The 17,980-nt window shown below is 37.6% G+C and overlaps 1 protein-coding gene across 1 annotated transcript in view; it reads right to left on the bottom strand.

Moving 5' to 3' along the window:
- Positions 1 to 11,681, bottom strand: part of si (sucrase-isomaltase) — a gene marked incomplete at both ends in the record, with an annotated part of 58,620 nt that extends 46,939 nt beyond the window's left edge. Inside the window, 11 exons of the mRNA XM_080506480.1 lie at positions 506 to 625; positions 707 to 838; positions 3,327 to 3,452; positions 3,562 to 3,674; positions 4,112 to 4,220; positions 4,630 to 4,801; positions 8,287 to 8,438; positions 8,686 to 8,795; positions 10,740 to 10,860; positions 11,029 to 11,108; positions 11,549 to 11,681. Of these exons, the coding sequence (XP_080362606.1) occupies positions 506 to 625; positions 707 to 838; positions 3,327 to 3,452; positions 3,562 to 3,674; positions 4,112 to 4,220; positions 4,630 to 4,801; positions 8,287 to 8,438; positions 8,686 to 8,795; positions 10,740 to 10,860; positions 11,029 to 11,108; positions 11,549 to 11,681 (1,368 nt within the window). The remainder of the gene's footprint in view (positions 1 to 505; positions 626 to 706; positions 839 to 3,326; positions 3,453 to 3,561; positions 3,675 to 4,111; positions 4,221 to 4,629; positions 4,802 to 8,286; positions 8,439 to 8,685; positions 8,796 to 10,739; positions 10,861 to 11,028; positions 11,109 to 11,548) is intronic.
- Positions 11,682 to 17,980: the final 6,299 nt, after the last annotated feature.

Here is a 17,980-nt window from a genome sequence, read left to right as displayed (position 1 = left end):
TTCTTGACACGAGAAGTATGAATAACAATCAGCAAGATATATCACATAAACCTTCTGGTCCTAAAGGATCCTGGATTGAGTTGTCAAAGCACGTGACAATGAGCTGGCAGATGCCTTCATGGACGTAATTGATATGCCTCAGTCTGTGTTCCCAAGGTGTTCTAAAAACCACATGACTGTCCATGTCCCAAAATGTCTAAACCAGAAAATGTCATCTTAATCTTCCTGAACAAGTGAACAATTGAAGAAAGTAACTCATGAAAAATAAGTTGTGATAAAGGTTAACATGACTTAACCTTGTAAATAATAATCTAATGAACTTCAAAATTAGTTTAAACTATTTCTATTTGAGATCACAAATAACTCACCCATGAAATACAAAGGAGGAATGTGTGTCCAACACCTTTAATTTACAATTACCGTTGCAAAATTTGGTTCAAGTGCTAGAGGACACAACCTTTATTTTTTTTCATAGTGTTTTCTTATGCAAGCAGACCCATCTTACCTCTCCTAACAGAGGAGTTTTTCCATCAGATCCAGTGACCCAAGCATTTACTGCAGTCCCACGGTCATAAGACTCATATGGAGCATTCCCTTGTCTTCTACTGGTGGCTACGGCAGGATCCTGGGGACAAAAACAATAGTTTGTGACACGAGAAATTAATTCCATGTCATATAGGATCAGTCACAATGAAGTACTTCTTACCAGGATGAGGATATATTTCTGTCCTTTCTCATGGAGATATTCCGCAAACTGAGGTAGCTCACTGAACTTCAGTTTGTCATAGGTGAAATCTTTTTTATCCTCCATGTAGTCTATGTCAGTATATTGAATTTCCTGCAAAGAACAAAAAAGTGGATGTACATCTGAAACAGGCCACATTATTATTATTATTATTATTATTATTATTATTATTATTATTATTATTATTATTATTATTATTATTATTATTATTATTATTATTTGTTTATGCATTTGCAATTATTGGTTATTGTATTAAGACATGTTGATTGCATTAAGGGCAGAACAGGTGGTTAGGACTCCCCAGGACTCCCAGTTCACAATGACAATATGCACACTTTGAGTACAGGGACCTTTCTGTGAGGAATGTGCATGTTCTCCCTGTGCGAGCATGAGTTTTCACCAGGTTTCTAGGTTTATTTCCCCAAATATAGTTTAATTTTCTCTCCAAATTGCTCTTGGTGTGTATATATGGTTGTTTTACTATGTCTTTAAGCCGTGGTAGACTTGTGACCTATTTGTGGCATACCCTCTCTTTTTCCAGTCAGCTGGGATTGCATCTAGCACTCCACAAGCCTTAGTTGGACAAAGTGGTATAGAAAGTGGATGGATGGATAGCCGAGGAGTAACATAATAGGTTTATTTAAAACAGGTTTGTTGTCATTGTCATTGTCATTAGATAGTCAAAACCTAATTGGAAATTGCTGGAAAGGTTTCTAGCTATTAAAATCACATTTACTACTCATACGAATGTAATGGATTTAAAATCACTCATAATACAACATGAATAAATCCACTCTTGTTTCCAACTGTGCGCTTACATCAAACATTTTTACGCCTCCAAAGAGTTTCAGTCTGTCCATTGGTCTTCCTTTTCTGGCTTTTCAAAGATCTGATATGAATGAAATGCAAACCAATGTGCTAATGTGCTGCTGAACTTCAAGAGAACAGTGTATGTCTTTTTTTTTTTTTTTTTAACCAGGGTGTGACTTTATGCTTGACTATGGCTGACTGTTGCCTGCCAAAGTCTACTTCATATCAATGGAGCAGATGGTTTGGAAGGCACTGCCAGATCCTTCCCTCTAATGGTAATCAACTCCAGACATATTAGGGAGAATGTGATAATACCCTCCGTGGTCTATCTAATGGTTATCAAACATGTCCCTGAGTACAGCAGGAGAGGAGGCAGCTGCATCCTAATATCTTTAGATATGAAGGAGAGATTGGTGCTTATCAGAGTGAAATATTAAGATGGGTGGGACATTTGTTTGTGCTTGATCTTAAGATAAGACTTAGTTCAAACTGCATTTGTGATTGGTACAATCACCGCTGAATTCTAATATGGTTGGAATCTTTTCTGGGGACATATAAAGATTAGATTTGTATGTTTATATTGGGAATTAAGGATATACTATGTAGAACACATCAAACACGATTGAATCTAACAGACAGGACTTCTTATGGTTGCAATTCACAGGCCTGGCAGAGATAAGATATGAGGATCATTCCCAAGATAATGTCAACCAGAACTGGTATTTATCACATGTCTCAGAGAGGAAGCCGTATTGTAGTAGTTTTAATATTCAGATCAGGATGAATGAGCTAGTGAAAGGAACTTGGCCAATTGATCTTTGATCAGCACTAACATTCAGTGACGCTTGAAAAATAGTGGTCCCGGGATTGAACCTATAGAGCCCAACAGACTCTCCATTATTTGACAGAAAGCTGGATTACCCCGTCTAAGCTAAAGGCCATTCCTATCACTCTGACTGTCGGTCGAGCTCCTGATTCAACCTTCATATCACGTCTCCACAAATAGTGTCGTGGTTAAGGCTTCAGCTTCTGGGCCCACGCAGTGGTGCACGAGTAGCTCAAATACATGAAGGGATGCACAAGGTCAGGTATTGATTGCTTCCACCCCCTGCTACCACCTGTAAAAGTTATACTGTTGTCATCACAGCTAAAAAGTGCACATCCACACACAACATGTATTGTTGTTCTCTAATTTGAATAGAGTTGATCTCATGCATTAGGAATTCAAGGTCAAATGCAAGGATTTTGCACCCAATTTGCATTCCTACATAAGCTTAGGAGCTGAATGATTAATTTTTTTTTTTAAGAATTGCCAATTACAATAAAATTGAGTTACATAAAGGTCTTAATTTGTCTTTGATTAAACTCATGCTTACCAAAAATATTTTGCGAATCATGTCAAGCAGTTTCTTAGTAACCAATATATTAAAATACTAAGGAATTTATAGCTGCGTCTTTATCTTGCCTGAAGAGTTCATAGCACACTTTCAATGTGATACTAGGTACAGTGCAATCCAAATTGTATTTACACTTTATTTGCTTAAGTTGTATTTAAGTTCTAAGTTCCGGTAGCAGGATCACATTTATAACCCTGAAGTTTATAATAAGCAAAGTTGTTTTACAATAACAAAGCGAGAATAAAAACACAGGTAACTGAGGGTTAGTAGAGGCTTGCATGAAACACTATTTGACATAGTACATATGCATATAATGCACATCAAGATCAAAAATGAGGATAGGCTGACTGGAAAGCAAGCAAAACAGATCTTACATATGGGATTCCAGCAGCACGGTTCCTCTCCACCACTCTTTTGACCTCGTTCAGACTGCCATAGTCCCAACGAGAAATCTGGAAGCCCAGTGACCAATAGGGAGGAATGACGGGCCTTCCAATGAGCTGGACAGCACAAAAAGACACAATTTTAATTTAGCTAGTTTGTGAAAGTAACTCACAAATAACTTCTACACAACGTTTATATGAAGAAAACTGTAATTCATGAAGTCACCTCTAAGAATTCCTGCACCACTTGTTCAGGTGTGTCTCCAAAGAAAATGTAGAAGTCAAGGATTCCCCCAATAGTCCTATAGGTCACTGCTGGAGCTGGCTGCAGAGTCACCTCTGTGAAACAAACCAAAACACTCCAACCTTAGACATAACTGCTTTTTTTTTTTAAATATATATATATATATATATATACAATATTCTAATATATTATAATCATTTGTTAATAGTTTAGGTGAAAGATTGTAAAGTTTTCCGTTGCTGTGGCTGAGATTATATGTCTTGAAAAGGTGTATGTTTTTTTCTAAATTCGAACAATTAGTACAAATAATTATTAAAATCTTAACATAATCCTAAATTTAATGGTACTTTCTGCTGAAAAATACATTGAATAGTGGTTAAAACATATAGCCACTATATAACCACTGAGTTATGCATTTTTATGTCTGAGTGTGTACATATATATATATATATATATATATATATATATATATATATATATATAAAGCTATTAAACTCGGACATGTTCTCATGTGTTTATGTTCATTTTTTACCCATAGCATTGCTGTTCATTAGGAAGACACCGAATGCTTTTCCACTCGACTGGTTGGATTCGTCCATACACAGAAAGAAAGGATAGTGTCCGTAGAGGTTGTGTGTTCCCTGCAGGGAAAGAGGAGAAGAACACATTTAAGGAGGATATGTGAAGTGCAAAAGGGATGTGGGAGACTTACTGAAAGTGTGGGAGACTATACTAGTGAATCAGCTTACAGGATATTCAATTATAAACACAACAAGAATGAAAGGGGAAAAAGCACATGTGAGGAACATGTAAACATGGTCCACGCTAAGTATTTCAATTTTTAGAACATACTCTGTTATCTCAACAGTGATAAGATTTAGGTTAGGAGAAGTGTGGTGTCTTGGGACATGGCAGTTCTTGCTCAGGTTAGGCAAAGTCTACAGGAAATGTAGGTCAATGCAAAAAGCCTTTCAAACAGGAGGGATCCATGACATACATGCGACTGTATGTGTGTCATGGATGCATGTGTGTATGTGTTCGCTTCCTTACCCCGTTGGGAAAAGCGTCCCTTGTGAATATGGGCCAGGTTCTCCAATTTGTGTCATGGAGATACCGCTGATGAACGTGCTCGCCAAGACCATAAATGTAATGAGATGGCAGCATGGCAGACAGCTGCAGGTACTGGTCTGCAAACACCAGTGGAGTCAGTTTTGTGTCAAACCTGAATATTTACAGAGAAAAAAAGAAAGAAAAAAACCAAACTGATCAAGAATCAGGAGTGGGAAGAGAGATGCCAGGATGATGTCTGAGAGGAAGCACTGGGATGTGAACAAAAAGAAAACCAGGTGTAACAGGGAGAATGTGCGAGACAAAGAAGTAAAAAATAATATTACACTGAGATCCAGCAAGAGAAGAAAGTAAGAGCGAGACAAGGACTTGTGAGGAAGTTGAGCTGATGAAAAAAGAAAACACTGAAAAGACAGACCATCCCATCAAGCTCTAATAAGCCCTCTGGGTAGCATTCCTCCTGTCTTCAGAACAAGATATACTGTGGTAGTTGAAATACTCAGGCTGCTGAAGCTGCAAACAGCTGTCAAAACATACAAGTAAATGTTGTAAATACTCATTGTTATTGAATAGTCATGAAAACAAATGGCAGAAGCAAAGACTCATTTCATTAGTCATTGCTTCTTATGAGCTCAACTTATGGCTGTCAAGGGGATCAAGGCAGCTCGGAACGACAGCATGTCTATGTACAACTAGTTTTACGATGAGAACATGCAGACCTCATACATTGAAAGGCATTGACCCCCCACCCTTATTCTTGTGACATGAAAATACATATCCAAAGTTCAATGCCAGTAATGCAAAATGTGTATTTTCACAAAGTCACAAATTATCAAGAACGAGAGAGTTGCACCAAACACATTAAAGGCCTGGTTTGATTTACAAGTCACTTGCATAGAAAAAGCCATTTCAAACAATTAAAACACTTATAGAATGACATGCCACAATTCACTGATCCAGTCTGTTGAGTCATTCTGTACATTTTTACCAAGAAAATCTTTATTATCATGTAAAGACTACACCCTACACATTACCTCAGAGTAGAATGGCATAATGGGGCTAGTGGTTGCACACTTGCAGGTGCCTTTGTGCATTTGTCTTCAGGATCTCCGGCTAATTTCCAAAACTTATCAGCTTGTTATTGAAGACCTAAAATGTAGGTCTAAATGTGTGGACAACTGTCTATGTACAGAAATGGTATGTGTATGTGGGTACTTTTAACATGTGTAAGCCATTGGAAAACAAAGTTAAAAATGATTTCCATAAGCCATAACAACCTAAAAGGGCATAGGGGGTATTTTCAATCTTTTATACATCATATCTGGATCAAACTGAAGTGGTGACAATCCATGTGCTCTTTTTTTATTGGCTGTTGTAACTTGACAAAGCTATAATAGAAGATGTTTAGAGAGAAATACCTCCTGAAAAGCATCAGTCTGGCCTTTCCTTGTATAAACTAATGTAAATTATAACAATAAGTAAATACTGCAAGTGCAATCATAAAGCACAAAGCAGTGTAAGCACAACATGAGAGCATCTGATTACTAAATGCCCGTTTATCTTCACTGACGAATCTTCGGCACAATCTTACAGCTTCTGGTTGAAGGTCATGTGCAGTGTCCGGAAGGGTAAAAGTGCTACTTGATATGTGTTGTTTGGTGTGAGGTGTAAGTCAGTGATTCAAACCAAAGGTTGTGATTTGGTGTGGCAGGGACTCCAGCCTTCCTGTTCATGTGCGACTGAGCGTTTGAAAGGCACTAATTAAACTCAAACTTTACTCAACTAAAATTAAAGCCTTTAAGACAAGTTTAAATATTCAGATGTGCTGTGAAAGCTAGAAAAAAAAAGCTACAATCACAGAATCAATAATAGAGTACTATTATTGCTGTTTTCCTGTAAGTTTAAATCAGCAATATGCATGAGTCTTGGTACATCTTGCCATGTCATGATCTGTTGTTTACTTATTGCTAATGAGCTCCAGGAGGTATTACTGTATTTCTCCTTCAATACGGTGCGATAAAATGAATTTATTGCTGTTTTGGTCTATTTTCTGAATTGCTGTTGCATTGTATGGGGTGAAATGTTATGTAGCCAAACAAACTAATGAGATGGTGTGGCAAAAAGTTGTGGTATATTCTGTGGCTTGATCCTTTGGCTTTCTCTGACTGACTTTGCAACTTTGAGGTCAAGATTGAACAATTTTGCACATTTAGGAAGTTGTAGCACCACCGCCAGCTCGTATATTGTTTGTTCCCCATTTTGGAGCACGTAAAATAATCCTGCACACAAGAAGACTGATTTGCATAGGTGTGTCACGTGTGTGAACCGCAAAATCTGTTTTATTACACACAAATAAGTGTGTAAGCTGACAAGAAGCCTTCGTGCACTGAGAATTATATGGTGGATGGAAAAAACTTCCTTTCGACATCCCTGTTTATGTGTGCTGTCAATCACCTGCAAAACAATTGCAAACCACAGGTGCAATATATTTAGTGCCATTTTTGGGATGTTAGTAAATCAGGCCAATATTGAATAAATACTTTTCCCAGCAGCTATCAGAATGTAGTTATTTCTCAGCGCTTGACAGGTATCAAAACTATCAACATCCATTGCTTCTAACACACAGTTCAAAATAATACCCATATTCCAGCATATCACAATATATTTTCCCCTTTTCAGATGAGTCATTTATGTTTAAGAAAATGTTAAGTCAGGGATCTCTTTGTATGCAATAAATGCTAATCAACTCTGATTTACAACAGAACACAGTAATGTGCAAAGCTCTATCAGGCCTTCTTGTCACACTCATGGTCCATCATTTACTGACACTCATATAAACAAGGACTATTTTGCACCGCTTGGCATGTTCCAGATAGCCGGATGATAATAATGGTTTAGTGCCTTATGGAATTTGTGTGAGGGCGCACAATTATGAGAGGTAGTTTATCACTGTGATGTCACCCAAGGGCTACCATAGAGTGCCCTGGACCAACATGACCATAATTATTTATTGCTCAGGGAAACGAACGGAACGTGCAAGCACAGGATGGAGTGATTTGCCAGTAAGTGGCAATAATACCTGACAATGAGATGATGTGGCACTAGGCCTTAGGGGGTTTCCAAGATAATTGCATAAATTGAGATCCTCAGGATCAATGCTAATCTATTGGCAACTGTCAGTTCTCAAAGGTGAGAATTCAGAGAGACCAGAATTAAGATGCTGCATCACATGTTCATCAAAAGTGAACTTGTGTGTGTGTGTGTGTGTGTGTGTGTGTGTGTGTGTGTGTGTGTGTGTGTGTGTGTGTGTGTGTGTGTGTGTGTGTGTGTTTAATGCGCTATAGCACTCCACAGTCCAATTGCACTGCTCATGCAGGTTGCAGTGCCATTTTCATATTGCACACCTTAATAATTTCCATCTGCAGTTGATGATTCAACAAACCAATAGACTCCTCACTTGAGGACACAATAATATAGTATCAAAGGAAAATATATAAATAGCGATGCCTCAATGCACATGATCAGACTCACTCATACACTCAGTACATACAGTATACTCAACTGTCCTTCGTGTGTAATCAATATACATAAAGAGTTTCACACATATTCAGAGGGAACACACACACAGGGAGCACTCACAGGATTTTTTTGTTCTCCCTCCTGCGCACAGTGAGAGCAAAGGGTTTCTGTGTGATCTCCAGTGTGTCACTGATCGGGTTCGATGGGTTGCTCTTTACGCTTCTGATGTGCTCATGAGGGACCTCGTACCTCTTCTTGTGGGCATCATAGATCTGAGGGAAAGGAAACAACTATTCAGTGAGTACGAGCCTGGCCTCTTATCTCACGGTCATGTTTCCACTTTGTTGTGTACATCGCTATTTTGGTTCTCTTTTGTTCTTCCGGGCATTCATCTTAACTATCCTTTGATCAAAAAGCCCCTTTTAAATTTAGTTTGACTTGACTAAATATATCTCACACATGAGTGAAGCATTGTGAGAGTGAGCATGTGTGTGCGTAATGTGTAGCATTAGTGTGTACCTTAAAGTGGAGTCGATTGTTTGTTTGCATTTCTGCATGAAATGAGAGCTCCTGTACATCACCGCCAAATAAGGAAGGAGAGGGCATTCTCTTCAACGTGGCTGTCATTGCTGTGAAATCAAACAGATTGCAAGTAAAGAGTAAAGTTATTTTACAACAACAGAATTGTTGGATTCACATCAGATCTGCTAATCTGGGGAAAATGATGATCTCGGACACTAAGCCTCTAAAATCTGTACACACAATAAACATTTAAATCATCAGTAGATCTTTGTCAAGTCAACAATGTTTTCCCCTGATAAATATTATACGTATTATCCACTATCAATAAGCCCAATGCCACAATACCAGTTGTTTTTAAATTAGACATTTGCATTAAAAAATAAAATGAATGGTATCAATGTTAAATTGATAATACTGCCAATCATCAAGGTTTAGGCTCCATGGTGCTAACCACTTGGTGTATAATATTTAAAAAACATGTAAGGACTAATGAAAAACAGAAGGGAACAGAGCCAAGTTTCCCAAAATGTCAAGTTACTATATGATTGATAATTGGAAGGGAAGGCATCAACAGAGGTCACAGATGTACTAACTATTTTGTTTTTTGTCTGGTATTTCACAGGCATAGTCACAAAGTGCTTTAGAATAAAGAAAGAAGAACAAAACAGTGGGTATTGATGCAGTACATAGAGAAAATAATGGCCTTCGATATTTACAAAAAGTCAAATCAAAAGACAAGACTGATGATGTAACGTAATAATACTCCATAAAAAATAAAATCACTAAACCCTGGAGCATACGTATGGTGAAAAAGAGTTGGGTCCATTCACAACCTGTATTGCGGAACTAAAAATATATAGATTCTAATTTTGAGACCGAAGGAACTTGTTGGTGCAGAATGAAGCAAGTAATTCAGAACTGAGTGTCAATCGCATATGAATGTAAATCGTACCAAGTGGATAATAGTTTACAAACAGGAAAATTGGCATTGGTCGCATCTGCTTGCTTGTTGCATAAAGATTGTACATAGTGATAAAAACTGAGTATCTTTAGGAGAAAGCATTTAAATTGGAAAACTTATTTTGTGTGCATCAACACCCTATTTGTATACAATATATTATCACGCAAACTGTTCATGTAGTGACGCACTCATACCGCCACACAACGCTGCAGGGAGCTGCCGCACCAACCAATTTGGTGTGAATGCAGCCTTGCAGTAGTACTATAAATAGTTGTTATTTCAATGCCTCCTGCAGTCTTTGCAGGTTGGCTGCCAACAGGCATCTAGCAAGCATGATAAAAAAACAAATCCAGCCTCTGACCAAGTTCATTTTTCTTTACTTAAATCTGACCAATAATGTTTGAGATCTCAACTTTGTAGAAGAATAAGATAAGAACAACATTAAACCATTGACCCAACTAAGATCATAGTTTAATTGCTACATTATGATTATACTGCAATCATTAAAACTAAATAACTGATTAAAGCCATTCTGACATCTGATATAGGAAGCTCTTGGGACACAAATCTACTCCCTGGTTATTAATTTACCAGTGTGATCAAAGTTTTCAGAACAGGTCTTTGAGTAAATGGGGATGCTTTACTTTTGTTTCCCTATATCGGGTAAACCTCATTTGTTCTTAGCCTAGATATAAGAAATCATCAGTGTTTATTTTTTTCAATTTAGTCACCTTTGAAATATTCCAAAATGTTTTTTTTTGTAGGGTGTGAACATTGTGATTGAAAATGTCGGAGCTCGGTCATGATATAGATGAGCCAGTGTTACTTCAGGCCTTTACACAATAATGATTTCAAGTACGGCTGTGAGATCAACCAGAAAATAGAAAAACCTACATGCTGCAAAGTCAATCATGTTTTCTGATATGCCATCCATGTCATATTTCACAGAAAAACATGCCTTAGGCAAAGTAAAAGAATAACGAACTTTGTATGATTGTGCGAAGGGCAGACAGCTTGTATGACTGTGAAGCAGTTAGAATACAAGCTTCCTCAGGCAACGGGCAGGCAGAAAGGGGGGGCTGGTACTCACCGTACAGACTTGGTTTCTCCACTGAAACCACAGAGTAGCCATGGTTGTTTGAAAAGAAACACCAGGGAGCATTCTTCTCATCCATTGGTTCCCAGCAACACTGACGCGCTTCACATTTGTCCTGTGCAAATAGGGAGGCCGATGCTGTAACCATTGTCCACGCTGACATTACTGCCAGCGTGAGTAATTCTATTGTAATATCAGCATCGTTTTCAGAATTATTACAATCTGTTGGAGGTGTTTAGACAACTCGTTCTCGACAAAATTCTTGGAGAGGATGCAAAATTACCTTTGAAGCTCCACCTTCAGGGTAGCAGTCTACTCTTTGACTGTCTTTAATGCTCGGACACGTAATGAGACCCACATTTCCTGTCAATGGAAAAAAAATGTGATAGGAGCAAAACAAGAAGAAATAATACTTCAGGATTTTACGTTGATGGTTAAGTATTCGATGTGTTCACTGGTTCAACATTGCTGGGAAACATGTCAGTGTGTGATTTTAAAAGCCAGTCTTGTGCATATTCGTGGTAGATGTTCTTTCTTATCACGGACAAAGAAATTACTCCCAAGAGCATAACCATTTGATTATGTAACCCCCTGTTTTCATTGTAACCATGGTAGCTAAACATGCCACAAAATACTGTGCGTTATGAAAAATGTATGAGTTATTCGAAAGGACAGTCAAAAATAGCATTTTGTTGTTTTGTTCTGAATGATGATGTGATTTTTATGTTATCTGTCTCAATATAAGATGTTCCACTGGTGCTTTAATTCATGGTGATCTCTGTCCATGTATGTACTTCCCCTACCTTCTTGTCCGTCTTCACTGGTCCAAAGTCCGTCAATTGCAAACACAATTATGAAAGCTATGGCCAACATAGACATAAGTGTGAACAGGACCATTAAGGCCACCTCCAATGACGAGAACTTTCGCTTCCCCATCTAATGCACATAAGAAAATAAACAAATGTACATTAACATCCAATAATGATAACCAACAATTCTTTAATGGTGAAATGTCAAATGCTCGAGAAGCGTCTCCACCTAATGAGGCCCAATGGCAAGACACACTTAAATGGATACGCACAAAAACAAATATACAGTATGATGTCAACTTTCCCCTTGGATTAACACTGGGTTATTCAAAAGTATTGACAAAAGAAAAAAGAAAAGAAAAGTGAAGTGATTCTCAAAACAAGATGGTATTCAACAGTTGGACTGAGCAAAGTCACCTGTCACATCACTCAAGTAATTAGGCTTCACTCGGGTATACTCTAAGTGACGAAGGCAAGGTGAATGTCTGTATGTGTGGGTGGGTATGTCTCTGTTTTGGTGTTTGAGAGGCTCATGGCTGTCCTGTTTAATGTGCTGTGAAGAGCAGGTGAGGGCACAGAGAGACATCAATGGAGAGCCAAACGTGTGCACGCCCCTGTGTGTCAGCAATCAGCTGCACTTCAGGTACAAACATGGGACGACTTCTATGAACATGCAAGGTAATACACAGAGAGAAAAAACAAACATTGATACAGTACAAATCCTTCCGGGTTTTCGCTTCTCCATTTAGCTTTTACAAATCAGGTAAAAATAGCTTCCGCTCGGCTTATCATTTTACCTTTCCAATGTTGATACATACTCAAGCTCCCAGCAACAACAAATATATCTTTTTGGCCACACTGGTTCCCCATGACTTCAGGCAGTTTAAAATATATGATACACAGATAGGACATTTAGTGATAAGTTCTCAGCACTACTTGGAGCTCAGCGGTGAAATTGAGATATGTGCTTGAAAGTATATGCAAAAGTTAAAGCTAGAGGCAGTTTGTTTCCTGTAATTATGTTTAAACCTTACAGACAAAAACATTGTGGATCAGTGTACTGTGCATCTGAGCAAAAAATAAATAAATAAATAAATAAATAAAATCAGCGTGTAAAACTCTCCACAGACATCTGTTCCTCTAAGCTGCATTGCAATTTACAGTATTTTTTTTTTTTTTTTACTCTGCTCGCAAAGAGCTGTGTATAACCAACATTATCATTAACATAGTTGCAGGCTGCCTGTGCTAATGTAAAAAAGAACTGCATAATTCAAACATCTGTGAGCAGTTAAACACCGAAAACAGAAACGGACAAAACAAAATTGGACCTAAATTTCACTGTCTTGCAAAACTACATCAATATTGACAATGACTTTGAAAACAGTTTAATTCCTCATTAGCATATGTTGATGTTGTAGTTCTTGAAATCCTACTCATGTAAAAATGATTATCACTCTGATAATGAAGTTCTTTTATCAACAAAATGGTACTGACGACATTACAGAAAGTGTTCCCTTTCATTGGATTGTAGTAACATGTGATAATGGACATTGAGACATACTGCAGCAGCTGCCTTACCTTGGCTCTCTTCAGAGGTGTGGGAAAAGTGCGACTCAGTTAAAACCAGAGACAACCTTATAATCTACATGGTGCAGTGTGGTCACATGATCACCTCTTCTTTACAGCCCCGGTGTAAAACTGATTTGTCCTTGTTAAAATCTCTTTAGGCAAACCTTAAAGTCATAAAAAGTTAGATAAGCTTCCACATATAACCATATCAGCCATTTGCAAATGATATCTTAATAATCTTTGATTCCACAATTCTAATGACTGTGCGTTAGTATCTGCCTCGCAAAGCGTGCGTGGTTGTATGTTTACAATTTACCAAGGGCTCAATGTCTGGTTTTGGTTCTCGTGTATCAACTTGTGTAATCTTCACCCTTTCAACATCACATTTCCACCACAACAATTGGACTAATGTATACACCTTTATATTCATCTGTTACCAAATGTTGATAACAGGTTAAAAAAAAAACTCAACTCAATTTAGGCAAGATGTCATTGAATTAAACATTTGTAGTAGTTACATAAAGTAGGATAGTATCATTACAATTAGTATTCTTCTTCATATAAGTATCGTATACATGGCAGTGATGCATTAGAGATATACCAAAGTCTGTTAATATATTTTTTCATGCGACATCTGATCAAACAAAAAGCTCAACCACACAAAACATTTATGACACTATTTAAGCAGTCACAAACACACAGTCTAAAGTCCTGACACTAATGCCTCTGTGTGTCTGGCTCCATATTTGGTCTTGTAATTGCAGGATGTGTAACACTTCAATTGTTGTTCTTTTAATCATTCACAAGTGTGTTTTGGTTCATCAGAACAGCAGCCTGAGAATGGGCCCCAAGATGTGCATAGCAAAGGTCAGTCCAGTCAGGTAGGAGTGAGGAATAAATCATTATATTTCAATTTCACAAAACAGAAAATAGGCTACATATTAGCTTCTTCCTCAGTGTCGAGCTATTCTTATCGTGAAGTCTATACCATGTAACTGCCATCTGCACGACATGGTTTATCACAGCGAGAGTTGACGACTTTGCAGTGGGTAGTGAAACTATGACTCATTTTTGCACCATTTATTTCATGTAAAAAAAAGCTTGCTGGGATTAATGGGATGAAGAAAGATAACGGCACTCTGTGTTGTGACACTAACAGTGACACAATCATCGTTGTGTAGCAGGTCATCAATTGTGACAAATACTCACCTCTGCGCTGGTGAGTGGGAGCCACTGAAAGCAGGTGTTTACCTAAGAGAAGAAAAAAAATGTTAAATTAGATATTAGCATTGTGAAAGAACATTTTGATAAGAGAAGCTTCCTTGGTGTCATACACAAAGCACCCATATACATTTATGTTTTTACAAGTCCGAACTACTGTTGCCCAGTCGGTAGAACTGGTTTGCTTCAAATCACAAGGTTGTCGATTTTTGTGCTTCATTTCGTCTTATGCATATCCAGTAGTGTCCTTAAGGATGACACTGAATCTCAAGTTTCTCCATGTGGTGTGTTAATGCCTTACATGCCAACTGTCAAATGCTCTTTATCAGTAAATTCCACGAACCATTCACATGTGTTTCTAATGGATCAGGCCTATGTCCCTTCAGGCCCGTGTGGGACCTCAGGATAAACCAGCTTCATCTCAAAACCCAAACACACACTTTCTGGGTAAAGTAGTTTCCTTGAATTGCTTGCGTCTTCCTGTGTTGGCTCTGCTATGGAGTTGTTACCTGACACGACTGTTTGTACTCTGTCCTTCACTGAATGTCATTTGTCTGTCACACTGACAGACAAATGGACAGACAGACAGACTCATTGATTGAGTGATGGTTGGACACTTTATTGATCCTGATTTCCACCAATGCTCTTCTGGTCCAGTGCCATCTGTTGTATATAATTCTGATGCAAAGTCCAACAAACTTAGCATTGTCTGCAAATGCAGCTTGTGAGGCTACTAAGAAATGCATTTTTATGGTTGAAGTCGTTTGCAGTGTCTATGACAAGACGTCCAGCCAGGCAAACATACTCTGTAGCTTGTTGATGGCTTCAGTCCATATAACCCTAACACAAAGAATGGAGAGGATCGAGTGATCAAGTTGTTCAGGGACAGAATTGTTCGCTCCTCCAACACAGAGCTTGATTGCTGTGGACTCCACGATCGAAGAAGGTGAGATGAGCTTTGAATAAGTGCGTCTCCAAGCATCTCCGTATATAAGGCAGAACGTGAACAAGGATGTATCACTGTCTTCCTAGTTATGATGTGTGCAACTATGGCATAGGAGCAGCTTAACGTGAAACTACATGTGCGTACAACTGATTGTCCAAGTGTTTCTGTGATCATCCTGCTCACTCTTTGGTCTCGCTCTCCTCACAAATCCAATTCCACTCTGCCACTGCCAATTTCAGGTGCTCTCCCACTAGAATGCAGCACCAGCCAATTTCAATAGAACAAACTGAAATTGGCAATTCACTCTCCTGTATTGATCCAGTCACTTTAAAACTAGGCACTCAACAATGAGAGCTACCAACCAACCAAGTTTCTATGTGTTTGTGCATGTGTGCTTCTGTCCATGTGCATGTTGATATACAAAAGGAGCCCCCCCCCCCCCCCCCCCTAAAAAAAAACCTCACAAAAAAAGATATTAATTGTCAATGTGCTTATAATCCTTTATTGACATTGTTGTCATTTACCCATGAAAGTATTTTTTATTGCTGGTGACATTTTGTAGCTATACTATTCTCATGATGCACAGAAAAACTCTCTCGGGTCTTGATTGATTAAATGTGTTTATGCTGATTTTTTATTTTTCATCACCACTCTGATTATAGTTCTCCACTAAAGTGTTGTCTCCAGTGATAAATGCCAGCACTATTAATAACTGACCGCATTAAGGTATGGCAAGTTTTACTGCTGTTCAGAGGCATACTCATGCATATTCTGTCTAATGCCTGAGATTAGAGATGATTCTTGTTTGTGCTTTATACCTACACAATCAGTTATGTTAAATGCAGTTTATGGAAGTGAATAATCCACCCCCTGTTGTGACAAATTAATCATGATATTGTCTGTTGCAGAAAGGAGATTTTTTTTTTCCTGCTCCGCTAGCACCATGGATAGTGTATTGTCTTTTTAGATAATTATCTGTATGCACAACAAAGTAATCATTATTTTTTGGAGTGTTTGCAGTGTTAATTTATCACTTCATTTTATTCCTCAACATGATGTTGTCAAGTTATTTTAGTAATAGTTAGGTCTTTAGTGCAAAAGTCCTCTCAAAATGTTAATTTCAGCTCCCCAAATTAATATTGTGAAGTTATTGCATTGAATCCATTTGTCTTTGTCCCGTGAGCACTCTCTTACTCATGCAATTTTAATTGGATTCCGGCATGCTTTGTTTAGTTTGTGCTCGCTAACTGTGGCTCCTCTGCCCACATGCTGCAGTTTAATTCCATGTAAAATGAACATTGAACTCCGCACCAAGTTGTGCACAATGCGTAATAAACCCCAATGAGTTTTCATGTAGACTTTTCACTGAGCTGTTGTCACAGGTATAAATGCCATATTGTGCGTGAAATATATATTTTGATGTATTAATGTTCGAAATATGGTCCCCCTGTTTTCTTTTTGTTTTTTGGGGGGAGGGCAGGGGGGTTGCAAATACCTCTTTAACAACATGCTATAAATGAAAAAGTTAAATAAAGTTAAAATATTAATTTCCCAATCAGTGAGGATGTGGTGGGATCATATAAAACATTGTATCAGTGGATTAAACTCTGTGAAAGTAACAGATGCATTTAATTCTACATGGTTATACTTAATAAATGAATAATATTTATTTTTTTGTATTTACTCAAAAAGCTGTAGTTACTTTCATCGTTAAGTTTGATTCTTTTCACTTTACTATTTTCATCACATCCTGGCAGTTGACATCAAATACTAGAAATGTACAATACTGCTCAATACGTTTTCAATCTCATGGCAAGAAAACAAAAAAATCTGGTCAAGCCAATATCAATTTGGTAGTAGTATAGTGTACAGACACGTTTACCTGTCAACAGAAAAGTGCTAAAAAACAGGATGTTTCAAAAATATCTACAAAATTCCACTCAGACCCTGGCTTTTGAGTTTGTTTTTACATATCTCCAAAGAGTGTGGCTGTTTCAAGAGCTAGAAAACTTGATCGCCATTTACATATATATGTATTATTATTATTATTATTATTATTATTATTATTATTATTATTATTATTATTATTATTATTATTAATATTGTTGTTGTTGTTTTTCTTTTCTTTTTTTTGTTTTGTTTTTTTGCCTCTGTCAAAAACATAAAGTGTTAAAATAAGACAATAATGTTTAGTGCAAAATAGCAATATGTTCATTATGGACATTTGTCCAAACAGACAGATCACAAAGAGTTATACTTGGAATTCACCCATCTCAACCAGATACAACACCAAGTGATCTTCTTATTAAAAAAGAAATCTCTTTACTATGTTGACATTTATGTTATCGTCAGAGCCAAAATGCTCTCAAGGAATCCACTGTTTCATAAAATGTTTTCTGGAGCTTTGCCTCTCTAACGAGTGTCTAAGTTCTGTCGAAAGCATAATGGGGGAGGGGGTAATTATAGTACATGCAAATAGGCTATACTGCTTAGCACTCAGACAGCAGCACCACCAATTAACCTGGTGTCCCAGGGTTTTGCCTACATAAATGAAAGCCTGTAAGTGCTACATCACACTTGTAGAAAAGAGTGTGGGTGAACTCCCATGGAAGCTTTTTATTTTCTATTGTTGTCCTGACCTCATGTTTGTTTTATTTTTGGAGTAAAACATTTAATTGGGTTGTTTACGA

This window comes from Blennius ocellaris, assembly GCF_963422515.1.
Source record: "Blennius ocellaris genome assembly, chromosome: 2".
Taxonomy (NCBI): domain Eukaryota; kingdom Metazoa; phylum Chordata; class Actinopteri; order Blenniiformes; family Blenniidae; genus Blennius; species Blennius ocellaris.
This window is presented reverse-complemented; position numbering and strand designations above follow the sequence as displayed.